This window comes from Colossoma macropomum, unplaced genomic scaffold (genome assembly GCF_904425465.1).
Source record: "Colossoma macropomum unplaced genomic scaffold, Colossoma_macropomum, whole genome shotgun sequence".
NCBI classification, from domain to species: Eukaryota; Metazoa; Chordata; class Actinopteri; order Characiformes; family Serrasalmidae; genus Colossoma; species Colossoma macropomum.
Window position 1 is genome coordinate 27,320,394 of NW_023494794.1, and position 24,484 is coordinate 27,344,877.

The 24,484-nt window shown below is 42.7% G+C and overlaps 1 protein-coding gene across 1 annotated transcript in view; it reads right to left on the reverse strand.

Annotated features, from left to right (window-relative positions):
• Positions 1-24,484, reverse strand: part of dcc (DCC netrin 1 receptor) — a 400,188-nt gene that overhangs the window by 262,239 nt on the left and 113,465 nt on the right. Inside the window, exon 2 of the mRNA XM_036580725.1 lies at positions 1,582-1,905. Within this exon, the coding sequence (XP_036436618.1) occupies positions 1,582-1,905 (324 nt within the window). The remainder of the gene's footprint in view (positions 1-1,581; positions 1,906-24,484) is intronic.

Sequence of the window (24,484 nt, forward strand, 5' to 3'; positions counted from 1 at the left end):
AATGCTTAGACTTAGAGGTGGTGCCATTCAGGAGCCCCATGGAGCCCTTCTTAATGTAACAGCAATTACCATCATTGGCTGGTGGTTAAACTCCTCAAGAGTTGGGCCAAGTATGTTAGTGTAAGGAATAAATCTGCAAGAGGGCTTCTAAGGTCTGGAGTAAAGAGCGTGCATGAGAGAGAAAGAGAGATAGAGAGTTGAAATTATTCTTTCATCTCCTCAAACACACTACGGTAAATTAGCTTTGCCTAACTGAACTCTCTTATGCTAGTAATTAGCCCTGTTAGCCCTGTTCTGGGGGCACAAAAGAAAGTTATGCAATCCATTTCTTATTCGCTCTTCAACATTAGGTGGTTAACTAAGCTGCTTTGTCTTGCCGTAGTCCCTCAGCATGACCTCCCTTTTAAAGTGAGGTCGGGAGGCTTTTTGTGGGTGTGCATGTATTTTGCTGTGTTAGCGCTTCCATTTCAAAGTGTTTCTGCGGTGTGCGGCGCCCCAGAGCTTCGTCTTAACACTCAAGAGGCTTTAAGAGAAACCGACTCACTACAGTATAACAGTGTGGTGCAGGTTTGTTAGGTTTGCTGAGATAGTCATCCTCAAAGCCTGAAAGCCTAGCCTCTCCTTCGAGGCTAATTATTAAAGCACCAGTGAATTTTGTGGCTTGAAGACTTTGGCTGTAACTTGTACTTTGGTGCTACTGAGTTACAAACAAATAGGATTGAGCAAATTCGGCTAGAAAACTAACCGTGCCAAATGAAAGAGAGAAAAATGAATACACACAATTTTAGTCCTCCAGAATGTCATTGATCATTTTTTAATTTTTATAAATATTAGTAAATCAGACAGTATCAGAAACCCAAAGAAGCCCATCACAACAAGGTAGAGGAGAACATTTTGCCCTTTTTTCTTCTCTGTTTCTGGCAAGCACTATTAGTATCTCAAAATAATGACTTCTTTTCCCAAAACAATGACTCATTTTCTTGAAATTCCTTTTTTCTTGAAATAATGACTCAGTATGTGAAAACAGTGACTTACTAGGTTGAAATAATGACTTATCTACTCAAAAATTTGACTTTGTTTCTTGAAGTAATGACATTTTCTCAAATTTTTTTCTCCAATGAAAAAATTACTTATTTCCTCAAAATTTGACTTACTATCTCGATATAATAACTTACTTTTTCAAATTTTTTTTAAGATAATTCTTATAAAATTCATACAAAAATAATTCTTGTCTCAAGATTTTGAGTTTACAAGATGAAATTGCGAAAAGCTACGTAATTATTGTCAAAATATTGTCAAAGGCCGTAAATGTAAATGTGTGACGATGTAGGCATGTAGTTTGCATGGTGCTAACTCATGGGATGAAAGCTTCATTACTTGTGAGCTACATTAATCTCCCTAGATTAAAGAAGCAAACTTCAGGGACCAAACATTTCTTGGCTGATTGACTACATTTGGGCTAAAGGTGGGAAATTATCTGAACTAGTTTTTTGGCAAACTATCACTTCAACTCTTCAATTCTGCTTCAAGCAAATGAAACAAAAAAAAAAGCGAGAACAAAAACTACAATCGCACACTTACCGGAGACTGTAACCTTAGCTGTGCGGCTGACGATTGCTCCAACGCCCTCCAGGGTGGCCAGGCACTGATAGGACCCCTCGTCAGGCCGGTGGTGCCGCGAGTGCACCACATTCTGCACCAGAAGCGAGCCGTTGGCCAGCTGCTGCCTGCGCTCATCCACCACTGAGCTCAGTAGGACGCCATCCTTTTTCCAGGAGATGATGGGGAGGCCCTGGTCTGACCGCGCCTGGCAGTCCAGCTGCAATACGCCCCCTCGAACTGTCACCACGTCCTGGGGCTCAAGCACAAAACGCAGCTCCACAAAGCCCCGCGGGGACTCAGAACCTGGTGACCAGAGAGAGAGGAGAGGGGGAGTAAGTGTGGGGGCATCTGGGAATTGCTTTAAAAAGACTTATGTTTTATATTTATTGTGTTTTATTTCTCCCTGATGTTTACTTTTCTGTGGGGTTTTGCACGAAAATAGTTCCACATGAACCTTACTATGGATAACATAGAAACAGCCTAACAACACCTTAGCAACCACCTGGGATACTGTTGCACTGGTCTAGCAACACCTTAGCAATTCCCTGGGATACTGTAGCACTAGTCTAGCAATACCTTAGGAACCACCTAGGATACTGTAGCACTGGTGTAGAAACACTTTAGCAACCACCTGGGATACTGTAGAAATAGTCTAGCAACACCTTTGCAGCTTCTCTTTATCTTTTAGAATTAAACAGACTGTTTCCTTTTATTCATGACATTACAACAATTTTGCATGTATAGAGGTCTATACTCCATCCATATACTGCTTATATGTTCATGGTATATCAAATTTAAAAACAATGGCAAGGAAAATTCAGGCTTCAATAATATTTAAATACATTGCTTAGTTGAACCTGGTAGGTCAGTGACACCCACCAGCACATTACACTGACCTGCGATGCACAAAGCACAATCTTTCCTTAATAGCCTTGTTGAACAATCAGACATGGTAGCAGGATTTGCATTCAGTTCTTCAAAACCCTTTTCACCTGAGACTCAGACAAGAAGCATTAGCCCGGTTCCGTCAGACACTTTAAAGATAAAAGACTTCGCTCAGGGCAAGGATTCCGATTAAACGGTGTTTAGCAGCTATACAAGTCAAATCAAAGCCGGCCGTCCATACACATGCTTCCCTACCTCAGGGCCACTGAACACTACAATGTAGGACTAAAGTCAGATGATTTCTCTGCTGGTTTTTGTTGCTTGTTTGAGAAAACTTCACATCTCAGCTTTCTAGGAGAAAGGAAAAAAGTCCTAAGCAGGGATGTGGAAGTGACGAGGGGGCTGCAGCACCCCCGGATTTTAGGAACAGCATAGGAAAAATCTTAGCAACCTGGGGATATGATAATCTGGGATATGACAGCAATGGCCTAGCAACATCTTAGCAACCACCCAGGATATGACAGCAACAGCCTAGTAACATCTTAGTAACCACCAGGGATATGACAGCAGCAACCTAGTGACATCTTAGTAACCACCTGGAACAGACAACAACAGCCTAGTAACATCTTAGCAACCACCTGGGACACGGCAGCAACAACCTAGGAACATCTTAGTAACCACCTGGAACAGACAACAACAGCCTAGTAACATCTTAGCAACCACCTGGGACATGACAGTACCAGCCTAGCAACATCTTAACAACCACCTGGGATATAACAGCAACAGCCTAGCAACATCTTAACAACCACCTGGGATACGACTGAAAAGGCCTAACAACATCTTAGCAATCACCTGGGATATGACAGCAACAGCCCAGCAACATCTTAACAATCACCTGGGATATGACAGCAGCAGCCTAGCAACATCTTAGCAATCCCCTGGGATATGACAGCAACAGCCCAGCAACATCTTAGCAATCACCTGGGATATGACAGCAACAGCCTAGCAACATCTTAGCAATCACCTGGGATATGACAGCAACAGCCTAGCAACATCTTAGCAATCACCTGGGATATGACACCAATGGCCTAACAATACATTAGTAACCACCCAGAATTCTGTAGTAACTGCTTTGTCTGGCCAACTTAAAGTTTGTTCACAACTGTTAACAAACTCTCAATTGTTATATCATCTGTGTGTTGATCTGACTGGTCGCCGCTAAACTTACGATGTGTCAGTTATGTGCATATTGTCGTCTTTAGATACACTTTAGCACGTTATGAAGCATCGTGTCTGATGTACATTATACAAAAATATAAATAAATAAAAAAAGAGACTGGCATATCATTTCATAGCATTATTATTCATTTTTAGTATTTCAGCACGCCCAGCATAAAGCACCTCCTCATGTTCTGCCCTTGACTTTCATGTATGTTAACGTCTAAAAAGTGTTTTCGGGCCATTTCTATTGGCTCATGAGGAAACGGTCACTGAGGGCAGCTTTCAAATTACGTAAAAGAAAAAAAAACAAAACATGTTGTCTTACAGCAGCTGAACGCTTGCATCCCACAGCCGTCATAACACCTGAGTGCATCCTTCGAGTTCCTCAATGCTAATGCGCTCTGGATTCGAGCATAACAAGAATGCTTGTGTTTGAAGTATCCCTGGAGTGGAACTGTGTTTGCTCCTCGAATACTCTCTCTCCCTCTTTGTTCCTAAATTTTGCTTTTGCATCATCCTCGGGTCTGTCTAGGCATGCACAAGCCTAACTGTTCATGATCAAACAACCAGTGGTTGGTGTGAATAAATAATCAGCTATTTGGCACCAACAGGCACAAAAGCTATCTTGGATCTTTGAATGCAATTCAGGGGTGCCAAGCCATGCTCCTCGATCTACCGCTCTGCATGGAGTTTACTTCCAAGCTCAAAACAACACATGGTTTAGCTAATCAAGGCCTCCAGGATAGTCTGAACATAAAGAGCCAGGACATAAAGAGCAGGTAGAGGGTACCTGGCTTGTTGCACTCTCGTTTCAATCTTTAAAGCCATCAGTCACATGACTTCAGATGTAGTTGGTCAGCCGAACCATGTCTGTTGTCTTAAGTTTACTTCTTTAGTTATACTACAGTTGGAACAGTAAGACTAGTGCTGCTAACAAGTAATGGAGTCTAACAGTCACCTGAACTTCCCTCAAACTGTGCTGTTAGGTTACTTTGTTAGCCCCCTTTTACCCTGTTCTTCAGTGGTCAGGACCCCCATGGACACAGAGCAGGTACTATTTGGGTGGTGGATCATTCTCAGCACTGCAGTAACACTGACGTGGTGGTGGTGTGTTAGTGTGTGTTGCACTGGTTTCAGTGGATCAGACACAGCAGTGCTGCTGGAGTTTTTAAACACCTCAGTGTCACTGCTGGACTGAGAATAGTCCACCAACCAAAAATATCCAGCCAACAGCGTCCTGTGGGCAGCGTCCTGTGACCAGTGATGAAGGACTAGAGGATGACCAACACAAACTGTGCAGCAGCAGATGAGCTATCGTCTCTGACTTTACATCTACAAGGTGGACTGACAAGGTAGGAGCGTCTAATAGAGTGGACAGTGAGTGGACACAGTGTTTAAAAACTCCAGCAGCACTGCTGTGTCTGATCCACTCAGACCAGCACAACACACACTAACACACCACCACCACGTTAGTATTACTGCAGTGCTGAGAAACTCTGCTTGCTATTTTCGAACATGCACAAACTGAGGAAATCGAAAGAAATCAGAGTAAGGGTACACGTGCTGAAAAACCCAATTACTGAGCTAAAATCCAGCTCTCTTTATCAGATTTCTTAATCTGATTTCTAGGCCTTAATCTGATCTAATAAATCAAAGTATGCTGTTAGTATGTACACAACCCTTCGAATAATCAGATAGATTCTGGAATCTGATTTAAATCAGATTATTAAGTGCATGTAAATGCACCACCCAATGACACTGCAGAACAGGGTCTAGATAACATTCCTCAGCTTGGCCTCTATCGTTTTCTCATTTTCTGGTCACATGGACGGCGGCGGCTCGGCAGAGTGCGTGCGGTGAAGTGAGAGTTGCGGAACGCGGCGGAAGGTGCCGATTCAAATGCTAATGCGCAGCTGGGGAATGCTGGGGAATTTCACCCGCTCCTTTTGTCTTAACCTGCTGTGTGGAGATATTTCATCGCTCCAGCGTGACAAAAGCTTTTTAGCGCTTTGCTCACGTTACAGAAGCGCTCCTGTGCTTCTGTGGCAGGAGACGAGAGAAGAAGGGGATGAATTTCACAACTTTACTGGTGTCACCCCGAAAACGACTCCCAGGAAGCCACTTTCAAACCGTCAAAAAAAAAAAAAAACACTGCCTTTATGTCTCTCCTCCATGGTGCCTCCCAACGGACGTCAGCTCCTGCTCTGCGGGACGGTGAGTTAAAATAGAAACCGTGTTTTAGACAAAAAGGGCCAAAGCGCCAGGAGGAAGAAGAGGAGGTTAGTGAAGAGAGAGAGAGAGAGAGGGGGGGGAGAGAGAGATAGAGACAGGGTGCCCGGCGTCCTTTCTTTGACATCGGGAAGCATAATTGAAAAAAACTGCCTCGCGGTTTCCCTCGGCGACGGGGCGGATTTTAAATGCGATTCGCTGACAGGGCGTCTGAGGCAGCATGGGAAACGAGCGAGCCGCTGACAAGCCGTCAGAGAGAGAGAGAGAGAGAAAGAGAGAGAGAGAGACTGTAGCAATTGTGCAATGAGACCATTTATCCAATTGACCTATTCATGCTCCACCCACAAATGTGCTTTTCATAGCTACTGTTGCACGTCCCACTTTATATTAAGTGTCTCTAATAACTGTGTAGTTACACATTAACGATACATGCAACAACAGCCTAACAACTGGTAATGTATTTGCTGATACAGACAGATTACAGTAGTATAACTTATTAAAATACACGTGTCAACTTCAGTTTTAACTTACTTAATTACACAAGTCTCTCTTTTCTCTTATGTCATTGCACTTGTGTAATAAGGTGGACCTATTTTTCCAGCAAGACCGTTCTGACTGTAATGGATGTGTAATTACCAACACTGAGTACTTGCAGTGAATCTGCACATTTAGTTGTAATAGCACTATATATACACCGGTCAGGCATGACATTATGACCACGTCCTTGTTTCTACGCTCATTGTCCATTTTATCAGCTCCACTTACTATATAGGTGCACTTTGTAGTTCTACAGTTACAGACTGTAGTCCATCTGTTTCTCTGATACTTTGTTAGCCCCCTTTTACCCTGTTCTTCAGTGGTCAGGACCCCCATGGACCCTCACAGAGCAGGTACTATTTGGGTGGTGGATCATTCTCAGCACTGCAATAACACTGACGTGGTGGTGGTGTGTTAGTGTGTGTTGCGCTGGTCTGACTGGATCAGACACAGTTTTTAAACACTGTGTCCACTTACTGTCCACTCTATTACCTTGTCAGTCCACCTTGTAGATGTAAAGTCAGAGACGATAGCTCATCTGCTGCTGCACAGTTTGTGTTGGTCATCCTCTAGTCCTTCATCAGTGGTAACAGGACGCTGCCCACAGGACACTGTTGGCTGGATATTTTTGGTTGGTGGACTATTCTCAGTCCAGCAGTGACACTGAGGTGTGCATTTTTTATGTAGTAACAGTGTTATTACAGATTCCAGACACTGGTTCTGGAGCTGTTGGAAAAACAGCCATTCTTACAAATGTAAGTACCCTCACCCTACTGCATGAGAGAAAATATGCTGTAGCAACTATCAAGATATGTGTGTGTTTACATAAGCTGTACTACAGTAATCCTTCTGTAACTGTAAATAAATCATATGTAACAATTAATGTGTAATTATGCTGTAATTAGAGACACTTAATATAAAGTGGGACCAAAATCTCATTTAGCTGAACGAGAAACTGTAGAACCTCAGATTTGGGGTCAAAATGTACATCCAGCTTCATTCATTTCACCCTGATAAATGTGTGAAAGTTCGCACCGTTAGGATAGTTTGGGCGCTAATCTTAGCATGGTGGCGAATCTGTTGCTGTTTCATTAGATCGGATTTTTGCCAGCGCTCAACAGGCTTGTCCAACCTTATTACAGCTGCTACAGAAGAGGGCAATTGTGCGTAGAGCATTTACAGGTCACGCTTCAGCTTCTTTAGATGCTAGGTTGGACAAGTTTGACAGAACTTCCCAAAATAATCCCTTTCACTCTGATGAGAAACCGTAGCGCACTTCCCAGATTTACATAATTTGGGTCAACTTGGGACTTTCATTCATTTCAAATGATATGTTTGCGAAACCTCACACAGTTAGGATAGTTTGGGTTAATCTAATGTTAGCACAATTGCAAACATCTCATTAGGTTGAATGGGATTTTTCCCAGTGTTCTAGGAATCTCCTTAAACCTCACGAGTCTTTGCTCCAGCTCCAGCTGGCTAGTAACTACTACTAGGTTGGACAAGCTTGATAACGTGGGCACAATCCCAACATTTGACCCAATGAGAACCTTCAGCGATCAGAGACAGAACCATAACAGTACAGATATAAGCAGTCCAAAGGCCAGATGGTTTGAATGGACCTCATGTTCACACAGAAGCCCCACTGTCCTGCTGATACACCAGTCATTGTGAGCAGCAGTGCTTTTTGGAGAACTCTGATTGAATGGGGAAGGGCATGACCCCCAACTCGGGAATACAATCCTAAATAGGTGCTGAGAGATTAAAGGCAAGCAGTGCCTTTTTGGGCGAGTCTCAGTAACCCGCTTTCATTTGATGTTCATGTGGGGAACATCTGTGGCGTTTCTCAATAGCAAGAACATGAAGAAAGGACTTTCTTGACAAGCACCTATAGATGTGCTATACCTTACACATCAAAACACTCTGAACGACTTACATCTCAGCCAATGGACAAGAACAAGAGAACACATAGGAAACACCTCTGCTGTTATAAAATAAAAATGTGTGATGTCATAGAAGGACCACTGGGTCCCTAAAAACCTTTCATTCATGTTTAGCAAATGAGATGTGCAAGTGTTGAATTGGTAGAATAGAACCTTCACTTTAGGTAGACCTCACAAATCTCTTTCTGAAACATGGCACCAAAGAACTCTATATTAAGAGAATCTACCCCTGTGTTCTCAGTCCCAGAGGGCTTCGCTTGCTGGAGGTCTAAGGTCACTCTAAGGTCAAACCTCAGGCCTATCGACCTGATTTTCTCTAAAGGAAGTCAACAAATCACTAGAGATACACTGGATTACGGAAACTTCAGTGCTTTTTCCAGACACTGTATCATTTGTCAGACACAGCCGAGCGTTCACTACAGCTACTAGAAATATTTATGAACTCATATAGAGTCACAGCCAGCCAGAACACAGAAACACAGCGAGAGCGAAGCAAACATGTCATAATACCAGCAAAGTGATCTACAGAAACATCAGGGAACCACCTACTTTGTAATCTCTACTTCAGAGGATTCTGACCGTCTTTAAACTGCACCCCGGACGGACGGAGCTTTCAACGACCTTTCTAGTCCTGGCGTGTCTGCGCGCGCTTGTTATGAAGCCATCAGCCTCTTTGCTGCATCTGCCCTTTGATATCATCTCATCTCTTTTATCTCTTCATTATGGGCTGTGTCACCATGGTTACGGCTCCGTTCCGCTCCCTTATCGATCCTTGCGCTCGGCGCACTGCCACTCTGCTGTGCGCACACATACTGTCACTCTGTCCCTGCCCCTTAGCCTTCAGCTTATCTAGACAACTTCATCACTGCGGACCACTCCTCCTATTAACCTGCTGCACATTCTCTTTCAAGCGTCCTCTGGGTGCGGCAGGCGGACCCTCAATGGCCCGACGGGCTCCCTTTCTGCCATCCGAAGAAAGACTGCTTCTTTTCTTGTACACTGTACCAATTAGCTCTTCTTCTGACACCTCTGATTGGTCACAGCACACAGTAAAACATTCAGGGCCAGATATGATGCACATACGCACAGCACAAAATGCGCCTTGATGCGACCGCAATATGGGCCCTCAATGCACCTGAATTTAACACTGCATTTAGCATGACTGCAGCTTATCACGCAAACTGCACATAGCCCCGCCCACTAACTGCTTGCGACATCAAGACATATTTTGCACTGTGTCTTCTGGCCCGAGAGTTTGAGAGAGTTCTAATACGTGCCTCTGCATCTTAACACATATGCCCTAGAATGCAGGAACTGTTTCATGCTGATTGTGTTCTAAGTGTCAAACCGTGGATGAGACTCATTTCCACCTGTCTATCTTGCTCCATATCAGTATTCCACATTCGCTCTGTCTCTCGACCTGTCTGCCTCTCTCTCTCTCTTCTCTCTCTTACACACAAATACTGAAACCTGGTTCTGTGCTCTTGTCATTTACCAGTTATGTCCATTAACCACACAAGGTTACATGGGTTGAGTGGTGTGGATTGGGAGAGGTTTAGGTGGGGTGGGTTGACTAATGTCAGTTGATTTGGTTTTGGTGGGTAGGATGATTTAGGAATGGTTTGATGGGGGGGTTGGTTTAGTGTAAGTTGTGTAATAGGTTGTTTTGGGTGGTATGATTTGAGTAATATGGGATGGGTGGTGTAGGTTGGTGTAGTGTGGGTCATGCTGGGTATTGTGTAGTAGGTTGTGTTGGGCTAGGTGGGGTCAGCTCATTTTTTTTGTTTTTTTAGTAAGGTGATTTGTGGTGGGGTGGATTGTCTGGGTTGGTTCGGTGACACAGATTGGGTTGTAGGGGGCCAAGATCAAGACCAAACCACATCACCCAGTTGGGCAGTGGGTTGGTCTTGAAGGGTTAGGAGGGTTGGATTTAGAGGTTTGGGTTGGTCTTTCAGTTAGGTTTGGTTGGGTGGTGTGGGTTGTGTTAATTGATGTGAGGTAGATAGTTTGGGTGATATAGATCGGGTTAGGCGTTCTGTGCGTCAGGAAAAGCTGGCTTGTGTGAATCAAGGGTTTGGGCTGGGTTTTTGTCAGCTAGCAGAGTTGGGTGGTGGTGGTTAGGTTTAGTGTTTGGGATTGGATTGGGTTTGATGTTTTGAACTGGGTAGTGTGGACTGGGTAGTGTATATCATGTAAATGATGGAGTGAAGCTGTGGCTGCTCAGGAAGTCTCACTTCAAGAACTCTTCCCCAGTCAACTGAGATAAAACACTTTCGCATTCAGGCACTCATCCAGCCTTACACTCATACCCATCTTAAAAGAAACAACAGCAGCAGCAGCTGTATCTACTCAACCTGAAACTCTACACAGTTGTGCCAAAATATCATTCCCTCAAGGTGGTTAAAGATGTTTGTAGACGGCTTATGAGCAAAATGTAGGTTATGCTGAACGTATCAAATCTATGTGAGTGCTTTTAGTCAGATTATGACAGAAACTCATGGCAGGCGTTAGACCGAGACAAAGTCAGACAATGTCATTGCAATATAATTCAAACCAGCCAGTGCATCGGGATAAAGATCAGGATGGAGGAGACGAGCAGTTGGAAGCTAGATGAAACCACTGGGACGTGACACTTTAATAGGACCCTCTGTGGGCTTGCAAGTAAGTGTTGATCCTCTTAACAGTTTAACAAATTCAGTTGTAGAGGACACTGAAAACGGATATGCAGCATCGACTGGCTAAAGAATGGAAAAACTGAGTCTCTTTCTCTGGTCAGCCTTGTATACATTTCATGGTACCAAATTATGGGCTTTGCCTGTAGATACATCAAAGCTGCTAAAGCAATAATTGTAGTTTAGACTGTCTAAAGTACTATTTGAGATAAATAAGTTTGACCATTGGAGGTTCTTTAATGTCATTTGGTATGAATTTGACTGGCCGATTTGTCTAGGGATTAGGTATGTGTGTTATTTCCTCAAAATACTATAAATAGATTAGAGATATGTACATCAGTGTGGCACACGCCAGGCCCTGAATATGGCCGCCTTCGTGCCTCCAGTGGCCGCCATCGTCGTCGTCCCCTCTCTGGTCGCTGACGCCCTCCTCCTGCTATCACTCGCATTACTTGTCGGTGTTCGGGATTGGCACACCGTCCCTCACTAACTTGTGGTTCTCCTCTTGCGGGGAGTTCGGCCGCAGGGCAGGGCCCAGGGGATGGGCGCATGCCATAATCAGCATTAAGCAATGTCACCACATTGTCTTCTATCAGGTTTTGTTGTTCCAATGCCATGACAAATACCTTGATTTTACTGAGAGAGATTTGGTTTATTGAACTGAAGAAAGTAATTCCTTCAGGAATTCTTACTTGTCAGATTCATACTAGAAAAAAAATCAGGGATCTTGACAATAATCACTTAAATCAAAGTACCTTTCCTGGTTAAACCAGTCCATCTCAAATACGGCTTAGGATACCTAACCTTTGCAACCTACCCTCACAAAATCTGGCATTACCTCTGTAAGCCTGTTAGCTTCTGCCCCACAGAGTTTTTCAGTAGTCATTATCAGACAATTAGCCATGCTTATCACCGTCCTTTGGCAAAGCTAGGATCCACCCAACACTCAAGCTGTGACTGGGCGAGCTCCAGCGACGAACTCTGAGTGGTCACTGTGGCAAAGGTTTTAACCAACGGCCTGCAGTGAGGATTATATCTTCGCTACATGGACAGAACAGAAGGTTGGTGGGTCTGGAGGGAACATCAAAAGGGCCAGCAGACAGACCTGCCGTCTGGCCACTCGAGGGTCCAGCTCTGCATGAGTCAGCTGTCCAAAGTAGGCTAGTTAAAAGTCAGGGGCATTTAAGGTCTTCTGTTACTTCATAGCCAAACCCCCTGCTGAACCCTATGAGGAAGATTGACGAGGGAAACACATTCGCAAATCTGTTCTTCAGAGGTGAAGTGAAGTGAAGTGGTCCCATCTCTCTTACTGCTGGGGTCAAGACCACTATGCCCTACTTTCCTCAGTGCTATTCCTGTCTTGAAAGTTTTTCAGTCTAGAAAAGTTAGGAGAAGCCTTTCCCCTTGAATAGAATCATGAGAATTCAAATGTTGCATTGTATTCTGTTGAAGAACTATCCTGTAGTTGCATTGCTAGTCATTAATTTTAAAATAAACCTTGTTTAAATAATAATAGTTTCAGGCAGCCAAGAAGAATCTGTTTAGAAGTGCTCCAAACTCAATTACTACAAATCACTTGCTGCCAAAATACAAAGCCGGAGGCTGATTCTGGTCTCCAGGCCTCTGCCGGGTGATTCTGAGGAACTCCTTCATGTCCTCATGTGCCACTGAAATGTCCTCAACCGCACATCATCTGCTCTTAAGTTGTCTGTCTGGGGAGGAGCCAGGTGCTGGGCGAAGTCTGGCGCTGACCCAGCTGCCTCCACCCCTCCCTTTATTTTGTTAAGTCTTTTGAGGAAACAAAACCATGGCGGGGAATCCGGATTCACCTTGGCAGTCGGCCATGAGGTTCCTGGCACCGGCGGCGGCGCTTAGACCCCAGTGCAGATAAAGCGTGGCACAGGCCTGATTATGTGAGGCACTTTTATCGAATTAGCCCAGCCCCAAAACGGGGGGCCGACGCAGTTTCCCCCGATGTCAACACCTTGGAGTTTTCCTGGGCACAGCTCACTTACGAGTGGGGCGTCCGCTGACTGCCAAAAATGAATGTGCTGAATTGCATTTATACCATCTAATGCAACAGATCCACACTTGCAGCCAAATAAAGTCTTGGCCATTATGATGGCTGCGGTTTTCTTTCTGAATAACTGATTTAAAAAGAGAATAAGGGAATAATTTTGGCAAAGAAAATCTAATTCACATAATTCACTCAGTTACTCCAAATGCAGTCATTCTGCCATTTGGTTCCTTAAGTTTGCTACTTTTGTTTTGCACTGGAGCTACAAAACTAGTACCTAACATACAATAGAAGCTTATGCAACTAGTATACTCCAAGAGTTAGCACGGAACTGCATACTTTTTTGTACATTTCACTACAAAAAAATTACATCCTGGCGAAGTAAATCGTCTTAAATGTAGTCCATATATTTAACATTTGTCATTTTGTGACTGTTGTAAGTACTTATTTAACATATTTCTAGACATTTACTTATTTTATGTCATTCTATCAAATGGAACTGCCTTTATTTGTAGCTATACCAAATTGTTTAAGCATTATTTCTTAAAATAAGCAAAAATATCTGCAATATATCCTGAAAGAAGTAAATTATCTGTCAAAAGAAGGTCAGTCTCTCTTCATAAAAATGTCTTAAAACAAGTAAAACATAGTTGATTTTTTATTTAATCCTAAGTCTCATAATGATTTCATACATGTAAAATTCTTGCCAAGTAATCTTAAAAAGTCTTGCTTATTTCTAAATCTGTCATACTGTTACCTATAAACACAGACCAAATTCAAACTCCACCATGGTGACCACTACTGTTTTTAGCTATATACTTTTCCTTAAACATACTTTAAGCCTCTCTTATGCCGCCCCAAGCTGGAACCAGCTTCTAGAACACCTCCGATATGCCCCAAAATGACCTATTTAGAGTCCAGACTAAAGACAATAATTTTCCCCATCCTTTAACACTTTAGCACCTACTGTCCTCACCTTGCACTTCATTTTAATCATTTATACATTTCATTTATGTTTTAAGTTTCAAGTTTATTTGTCATTTGCACAGCATGTCAGGACATTCATGCATTGAAATGCATGTGGCGAGGCTCAGCTGATCACTCTACAGAAAGTAAACAAAGTAAGAATAAAAATACAAGAAAATACTGAAACTGAAATATATTAAATATACACAAAATATACACAAAATATAGAGACTGGAGGGACCTATGTAAGGAGAAAAAATAAATAAAAACAAATAATCCTCTCTGCTACGTTCAAATATATTTATATTAAACAAGAGTTAAACAAGAGATAATCTGTGAAGAATATATACATTTTAAAGTGACTTAAGTGACTCTTAAGTGTTATTGTTATTAAAGTGACTTAAAGTGTTAAAGTGTTATTGTCCATAGCAGTAATATGATATAATAACAATAATAATACTGACAAAGTGACTGAGTGAAATGGTGACTGGAGAAGGACCCACAGCTTCACAGCTATGTTTTATTTATATGATTTTTATTTTGCATTTATTCATGTAAAGCACTTTGAGTTGCATTTGAGTTGCATTCGTCTATGATTTGTCTATGATGTATAATAAGCTCGCCTTGTTTTTCATTGCCTTTTTTCTTAGCTACATTAGCTTCACAGTTTTAGCACATAACAGAATATAAAACTTCAGACCCCAAACCTCGATGCACTGAATTTGTGTTGAGGGGTGGAGTCTATGTAAATTTCTCAAGGAACTGTTCCTTTAAATCATGACTCTCAGGTGGCTCAAGCAGTTAGGCTGGGCTGATTTAAGACTATGTCAGGCTGTAATGAAGCACAGAGGAGGTTGTGGGCTTCTGGCCCAACATGATGAGCCTGCTGAGTGGGGTCAGATCACTGCAGCCTCCCCGGGGGCAGGTGGAGCCCAGGACGGGACTGGTCCCATCTGGCCTGGAGACACCAGCTGTGCCGTAAACCTGTACCTCAGATGGGGCTTTGCACTGAAAACAACGGCGTAAACACACACATGTGCGCGTGTACACAAGCACAGCTCACTTATTATACATCTCCACTTCATTACTAAGTCATGCCGTGCCTCAAACAGCAGGCTACCACTGTACTGTAAGTGCACACCAGCATAATGAAGAAGCACAAGCATCAGCATGAAGTCATTAGTAATTTATTGGCAGCATTTTGAAACATTTCTTGTGAGCTTGTTTCTCTTTGGTGTGGAAATAAAGATGTGCTCCCTTTAGGCCCTGTCATGGCTGACCAGGTGCTGCCTCTGCCCTTTCTGTCTCTTTTTTCTGAGGAACAGAAGGACGGCTGGCCGCTGATGAAAAATCACAGCAGTAAGCTGTGTCTAAGCGCATTCTCAGAGAGATGGAGAAGGTTTTGGTGCCAGCGCGTCCTCACGAGGGGTTTCTCGTAACCATACTACAGAGAAAATACACACACTCACACCCATACAGAGCCGGGGGAGATGATTGCAGGAGCTGATCTGGTATGTTTTGCTGCGATAGCCGTAGCAGAGACTAACTCTCACTGTATCACATTCATCCAGCCTGCAGCCAAGGAATGATAAGGATGGACAGATTTCAAAACACACACAAAAAAAAAACTAAGCAAACTTCACTGTGTTGTACGACAGCATTTTAGGGCCATATAAAAATAGCAGACTTCGAGAATAAAGTCGTAATATTTTGAGAAAAAAGTCGTAGAATTACGACATTAAAGTGTCATTAATGCCAGGAAAGGTCACAATATTGTAGCCAAAGGCTGTGCAAAGGGGAGGCAGCACCTCCTCGTATTAAATGAGGGGCGGTGAGTTGGTGGAGTTCTACGTTCATATCGATTCACCCATAAAGAAACACTCAGTCTCCCTGACTCTCCTGCACATCAGCACCAGCCTGTTATTAGTATAAGAACCGGCTGAAATGGCTGAGCAGGAAACTGTGTTTATCTAGAATAAAGAGCCAGACGGACTCAGAGGAAACTTTATCCTTGAAATAGTACGACTTTTTTCTCGAAATATTATGACTTTTTTCTCGAAATATGACTTAATTCTCGAAATATTACAACTTTATTCTCTAAATATTACGACTTTTTTCTCAAAATATTACGACTTTATCCTTGAAATAGTACGACTTTTTTTCTCGAAATATTATGACTTCATTCTCGAAATATTACAACTTTATTCTCTAAATATTACGACTTTTTTCTCAAAATATTATGACTTCATTCTCTAAATATTATGACTTTATTCTCTAAATATTACGACTTTATTCTCGAGATATTATGACTTTATTCTCTAAATATTATGACTTTATTCTCAAAGTCTACTATTAACAGTGGCCCTAAAATGCCGTCGTAGTATTGTGGAATCTAGGCCTCAACCAAAATATTTGTGTGAACGAAATTAGCCCATATTAAGATTCCATATGTCCATGCATGGCCAAAAGTATGTACTTCTAATTATTGACTACAGGTGTTTTGGGTTTCAGGCGTGTTGGGACAGGTGAGTGGGCGTGGTTATTCAGATGTTTGCACAAAAGAAATATGCCAAAACTGAATTACACAGTTTCAGCATCGGTACCACTGAGAGATTTTCCTTCAGTCAGGCTCTAGTAGAGTCGACTGTTACATTTCCACAGTGCTGTTACAGTCGCCTATAAAACCACTTTTACACCTGAATAATCAGCTTCTGCATTTAGCGAAGACGCTTCCTTAAATAAACCCACGTCCCGCTATGCGTCCATTGTCCTTTGATTGCTAATTCATATCGCATGTGCCGGCACTTTATGCACCGAGCAGGTACAAAGGACCTAAGGCCTTTGTACTACCCCCATAGGCACTCATTTAACTAAAGTGCAATTACTCAGGAGAATTGAATACATTATGGAAAGCAGGTTTTAACTCCTATTACCATCGCTGCACTGATATAAGAAGTATCAGCATGGGGGGTTTTACCTCAAAGCCCACCACTCAGGGTTAGAACAGCGTATCTGGGCTAATATTTAAAGAAGGAGAAAATGCCTCAGGTGATCTACATTATCAGGCTACATTAACTAAAACAGAGCAATGGGGAGGGAGGTGAAATTACAGCAGAGCAACATTAACTCAGTGTTCAGCGGGATGTATATGGTTATTTAAATATATCCAACCTTTATCCAATTTATTCAACGTATCTTAGTATCTTACTAAATTGGTTATTCAAATAAGGCATTGTTACTATCAGGTAGGGATCATCTAGCATGGGGTGCTCAATCCTGGAAAGATCTACCACCCTGGAGAGTTCAGATCCAGCACACCTGGCTCTAATGTTCAGACACCCCTGAAGGCCTTCATTACCTGGAAAAGGGGTGTTAAATTAGGGAACTCTGCAGGATGGTACATCGTGAGGACCAGGACTGGGCACCCCTGGCCTAGCATGATGCCATCACACAGTAAATGAATGGTTAGTGTTTTCGTTTTGTATTTATAAGATTAGCAAAGATTTTCTTGTTGGGAAATTTAAATGCACTGTATGTCTAAAAATTTGTAACCCTGAATTGTGAACTGGTACACCCATTGCAAGCACAGGTGGTCATAAGGTCTCCATGCCCAAGGCCAAGTGTCAGCAAAAGGGATTTGGCTATGGAGCAGTGGAACTGTGTTCTCCGGAGTGATGGAGCTCCATCCAGTACAATTTGGATGAGTTGGAGTGATCCAGAACTGACCATTCAACATTTGTACCTGACCTCAGTAATGCTCTTGTGGCTCAGTGCAATCAAATACTCACAGTAATATTCCAAAGCCCTTCCAGAAGAGTAGAGGCTGTTACCGCAGCAAAGTTGTGTCATCTCCAAAGTTATTACTTGTTTAATCTCTACAGAAAAGCACTGACCAATAGAACAGGATGCTCTGGAGAAGCCATGCATGAGGTCTCCATGCCCAAGGCCGAGCATCAGTGAGATGGATTTGGCTGTGGAGCAGTGGAACTGCGTTCTCCAGAGCAGTGGAACTCCATCCAGTACCTCTGGGATGAGTTGGAGTGATCCAGAACTGACCATCCAACATCCAACAATGCAATCAAATCCTCACAGCAATGTCTCAACATGCAGTGTAAGGCCCTTTCCAGAAGAGTAGAGGCTGTTACTGCAGCAAAGTTGTGTCATCTCCAAAATAATTACTTGTGTAATCTCCATAGAAAAGCACTGACCAATAAAACGGGATGCTCTGGAGAAGCCACGCATGAGGCCTCCATAACCAAGGCAGAGCATCAATGAGAGAGATTTGGTAGAGCAGTGGAACTAGTGTTCTATGGAGTGATGGAGCTCCATCCATTACCTTTGGGATGAGTTGGAGAACGGACCATCCAACAACAGCACCTGACCTCACCTGCACATTGTTTAAAAATGCGGATATTTCAATGATAAAAAGTGGTCTATCACTAGTGTCTCCAGTGAGGGAGAATCATTTGAAGACACGAGGAACGTTCCTCTAAAGTAAGTGCTCCATGCTGGAGAGGGGGTTCTAAGAGCACTGCATGGTTTCAAAGGAGCCACCTGTAAAAGTGAGCTGATGACAGTATCAGTAAATTGCGGGGGCCACGTGCGCCGGCTGAACCTTTCAAATCCCGCCAGAGGCCGATAAGGCCCTAATGAAACGTCGCTACGCTGTCAGCGATTGCATTGAAGGATGCGGCGGCGCCAATAATCTATCTCAATACTCTCTGAGCACGAGGAGCTGCCGAAATTAGCATGTGTCCTTATCAAAGAGATGGACTCGACAGCTACTTTCTCAAAGCGCAAGCCCCCCCCTCCAGCCTTCCTCTCCTGCCGCGACATGATTTATATCCGTCTGCTGAAAACAAACCACACCAAATTACAAAGTCGACTAATACATATTAATTACCAGAGTGACAACGCAGGAGCAATTGTGTTCAGACTCCCTGTGGCAGGTTTATACTCAGATCATTTATGGAGAGAGAGAGAGAGGAGAGACAGAGAGAGAGGAGAGACAGCTAAAAAGGAAAAAAGAAGCAAGACAGAAAGAGAGACAGAAAGAGAGAGACAGAGAGAGAGAAAGGAGAAATGAATAAAGAGAGAGTAAGAGAGAGACAAAGAGAACAAGAGAGATGGACAAAGAAAAAGAGAATGAGCTAAAGAGAGTTAAGGAAGAGAGACAGAAAGAGAAAAAGAAAGAAAGGAGAGAGAGAAGAGAGGTGAGAGAGGACAGTAAGAATGGAAAGATAGGGGAAAGAAAGAGAGGGAGAGATGGAAGAAAGAAATATGGGAAGAGAGGGGAAAGGAGAGAGAGAGCTAAAGGGAGAAAATACAGAGAGAGAGAGAGAAGGAGGAGAGAAAGAAGTGAAAGAGGAAGGAGAGAAAGGGGGCAAAAAAGAGAGATGAGAGAGGAGAAAAGACAGAGAGAAATACAGGCAAGAGACAAAAAGAAAGGGGAGAGAGAGAAAGAGACAGAGAGAGAGAGAGAAAGAGAGAGAAAATAAGAAAGGAGAGGGAGAAAGAGATATGGATAGAAAGAGAGCAAAGGCAAACAGATAGATAAATACAGAGAAAAGAGAGAAAGAGAGCAAAAAAAGAAGAAAAAGAGAGAACTGAGGAGAGAAGAGAAAGAATAGAGCAGAGAGAGAGAAAGCGAGGAAGGGAACAGGAGAGAATAGAGAGGCATCAAAAAAGAAAGTGAGAGTGAAGGAAAAGAGAGAGGAGAGAAAGAGGAGAGGTGGGGCAAGATGGAAGGAGAAAAAAGAGACCAAAGGGGAGAGATAGAGAGAGGGAGAGAAAGAGAGAGAGAGAGAGAGAGAGAGAGAGAGACATAAAGCAAGTACAGCCATATTAGATCAGCTCAGCAGGGTTGCTCATTCGAAGCTTGTCAGAGTTGCTTCCGTGGCGAAGTTGACACCTCCAACCCCTCAGGGATTCACTAAAGAGAGCAAAGCATGCTGGGATGCCCCCGTGTCGCGGCTCTCCTCGAACCAAAGGGGGGGAACCCAGCCTCGCACATATTTTAACCCCCATAAGCGGGGGTCTGGGACTGATTACCAAAGACCTTTAGCATCTGACAGGCCGAATGACAGGAGACCCCTGGGAGAGCCATAATGAAGCGTTTCCAGATCAGTCTCTGATGCTGACTGTCATACTTACACCGGTCACTCGCTGTAATTAGAGGCGCTCACCAAAACGACAGAATAACACCCTGGACCATCCTGGCAGGGGTGCCCAACTCCCCCATTCCTATTTACCACCCTGAGCTATAGATGAGATGCTGCTGAAGGTCTTGTTGAACTGGACCATGTGCAGTGTATGAGGGAAAAAGCAGTAGCTTTCAACCTGTGGGTCACAGCCCCCTAGTGGACCGTGGTGGTACTGCTAGGGGGCCATTGGCCATCTTTTTTTTTTTTTTTCAAAATATTGTATTGACATTTATTTAGATTTACCATTGTTGATTAATTGCTAGACTGTGGCTTGTATTCACAGTGACGTATATAAAACTTACACAAGGCCTAGAGAGACGTTTTTCTCATGAAATTGGTCTCATCCATTGTAAATCAAAAGAAAATCTTATTAGGCAATTTTCAATTTTCATGTTTCAAGATTTTGACCCTTTTATTTTCACCAAAAGTGAACAATGAACTAAGGGTATTACTGCAATACTTCTGGAGAAGTTTATGTACATTGAAAACTCTAAATAAATACCAACTGATCACATTTTTAAATCCATCATTCCCTTTTAAACATGTTTACCTGCTGCTTCTTTACTGTATCAGTGCAAAAGCAGAGAAAACAGCAGCAGCAGTTTGTTTATTTGCATCTCCTAGTAACAGGAGAACGCGAGAGTTTGCGAGAGTTCGTAAGAGTTCGCAAGAGTTCTGTAAGCTCTGTTCGGTTCAGCAGCAGCTAAAAAGTTGAGTCGTGTGTGATCCCTAATCGTTTAGTGTGATCCCCAGTATTTGAGTCGCAAAAGAGAGAAAAAAATCTTAATAGGCAATTTTCCTTTGAGCGTTTCGAGATTTTAACCTTTTTACTTCCAACCATAAGTGAACAATGGAAAAAGGGTATTACTACAATACTTCGAGAGTCTAAATACAACAAACAGGATCAGTCTATTTTAGAAAACGAACTAAAATTACAAACATGCATTTTAATTCCCAGAAATCATTAGGCCTTCTCTGAAGGCCTAGAAGGTCTCGAGGGTTCCTCATTACATGGACTAAAGTAGAAGCAACCTGTCAGATTTCTAGACTAGGCAAACTACACCCGTCTGAGGGTCTTTTACTTGGTGATGCTATGGAAAACCATACTGGTCCAAATTCTGGAAGAACGCATACGGACAGACCAGAAACAGAAACTCAATCAGGTTATGAACTCAGCACATTAACAAGATGGGGCACGACTTAATAAGAGCTCACAGCAGTAACTGAAATAGATTACACATCCAGAGTGGATGCTTAAATGCTGTTTTCACTTTAGAGCAACATGAGAACGAGGAAAGACGAGGAACAAGAGAAGGAGAAGGTGATACGAGTACACTGAGCAAAGGGGAGACAGACGAGAAGAAGAAAAGGAAAGAAAAAAGAAAGAAAATAAGCCCTCTAATCTAAATTAATCTAGTGGGTAATAAGAGGACTCAATCATTCCTGGCTATTCCTTAGTCATCAGACTGAGACGTGTTTGCACAGATTAAAATCAATAATCCTTTATCACTTTACCTCTCTCTCTCTCTCGCTCTTGCTCTCTCGCTCTCTGTGAGTGAATGAAAGCACAGCCGCCTGATCCAGTTAGCACCATGGCTACTGAATAAACGTGGACTAAAAAGCCTTTTTCTGATGTAGAAAGACTTCCTGCATGCTTCTCTTCTTAGTCAGGGTTACACTACATGACTTTTACCCTGATTTTAGCCCTGATACTCAGTCTGGCTGAGTCTGTACTGGTCAGCTCTATTTTTGGGTCAGTCGGAGTCGACAGTTGGAGAGGGAGTCGAGTCGTGTGTGAAGGGCACAGACTCAGATTTTTGGCCTCCCGACTGTGTTTTAGACCAGTCAGAGTTTATCAAACATGTTTGAACTGATCAACGACTCAGTCTGAATGGATTCCTGTAACAGCCAATAAAAACTGAGAACACAAAAGAAGAAAATACAGCAAGTAAACAAAGAAAAATGGTGAAAAGTCTCTCACGCGTGGAGCGAAGCTTTTTAATGAGCTGAGTTTAAGGCACAATCGAGTTTATGTACATTTAAAACTCTAAAAATTACCAACTGATCACATTTTTAAATCCATGATTCCCTTTTAAACATGTTTACCTGCTGCTTCCTTACTGTATCAGCGCAAACGGCAGAGAAAACAGCAGCAGCAGCTCCACGTTTGTTTATTTGCGTCTCCTAGTAATGGGAGAACGCGAGAGTTCGCGCGAGTTCTGTGAGCTCCAAGCAGCAGCTGAAAAGTTGAGCAGTGTGTGATCCCTAATCGATTAGAGTGGATCCCTAATATTTCAGTCGCCCCAAAAAATCCGCAAAAGCCAGTCGTATAGTTTGAGATGTCCAGTCTTTTAGGATCTGTTCAGACTTTAAAAGTCGTGTAGTGAACCGAAGGCTCTAGTCCGAACAGAGAGTGAACCGGTACAAACCGTCTTCATCATCAATAATAGTAAATACCAAATAAATCATATTTGATTCAAAGTTCAGTCTTAGAAGTTGGTTGAACTTTCTGCTTCTCACAATCCAAGTAATCTTAAACGCATTGAATAATGTTGAGGTCTGGACACTGGGGTGGTCAGTCCATTGTTCTGAGAACACCAGCAGCTTCTTTGATTGGTCTATTATCTTTTTTGTTAGTGAGGGCTTCTTGACCACTACATATCCGGAGTGGAGCTTGATTTTCTCCTCTCTCTCAAAGATGATAGTTTTAAGTGCTGTTTATCTGACGGGGACAGTTTTGGTGGTCTGCCAGTCCCAGGTTCTCTGGATCTTTTATTAACTCCAGTCTTGGAAACGTCTTTTTTTTTTTTCCACTGAAAAATCTCCCGAAAAATAAACAACTTGTACTTAATGGCCATTTTTACTGGAAATTGAATAAATGAAGGTCTGACGTTTGAACAATAATTTAGAATAAAAACCAATGGGCAGTGGCTCCAGCACCTACTGTGGTCAGAATAAGGTTGAAAACGACAGAAATATTCCTTTAACTAACAAACACTGATGTCAAATGGCTCAAACCGTGACGACATGCTCAATGCGCCAGTCAGGTGTTAAGAGGAATGGAGCAGTGAAGATTAAGCGTAGCAGTTCACGCTGGCGCACTTCTGTCACTCAAGAACTCAGAGATCAGAGTTCAAAATAATCAGGCCCCACCCAATTTTGACACTACGAGCAGAAAGCGGCTCAAAGTGACGAACGCAGGCTGAGCAGCAGCTTTCTGTCTTTCGCACCTCGTTTTCCTCCTCACATCAAACAAGGCACGAGATCCATCAGCGCGGAGTCGGAGACAAAAGCACGCACTCCACAGCCGCAGGTTAAAATATGCAATTATAGCGCGCCCTCAGACACAATAAGCGTCACTGCGAGGCGCCGCACATGCAGATCAAGAGGGAAAAATAAGACAAGAAGAGAATAGTTCTATCCATCGCTCCGCTGAATTGAGGGAAAATGTGCTTCTGTTCAACTCTGTCTACACAAATCATTTCAAAAACTCATTTCTTTTCCCTCTCTCACTCACTCACTCACTCACTCACTCACTCACTCACTCACTCTCTGCCTCTTTCTCTAACAGAGTGGTTACAGTAAGAAGTGAACTTGAGTGATTTAAGGCAATGTGACCTTGATTTGTGATGCATTAGCATGCATCAACTGACCGGAGAATGTGGTAATTGATGGGGTCATTTTGTTCTGTCTAAAAGCAGGAGATTTCCCTTGATAAACAGGCCACCTTACACACACCACATGCTTGCTTTGGAGCCTTGACTTGCTGGCAGTGCTGGGATAACCACGTTCTGTGATTTTTAGTTTTATGCATGATGTGAGCTCAGCCGAAGCTCTTTACATTGTGTGAAAATGAAGAAAGGACCAATAGAAATGTTTCAGAACTGCATAGAATAAAATCTGTTTGCATTAACTTGCATTCAAAGTTATGAATGTTTTGGCCCTCCCCTGTAAAGTTACCATTTTGGACAGTGACAATATATCAGTGCCTACATGTAATAATAATATGTCCCATATATGCTATATATAAGCTCCTGTATGTAATATTAATACCATACTGTGCACAAAGTTGAGACCTTCATTTATTTAATTTAAGTCCATACTTGCCAAGTACCCCACTAGTAATTCATTTCTAGAAGATATTTCTGATTATATATATGTATAAGATAATCCACTTGTGTAAATAAAGTCAAAGTCAAAGAAAAATAA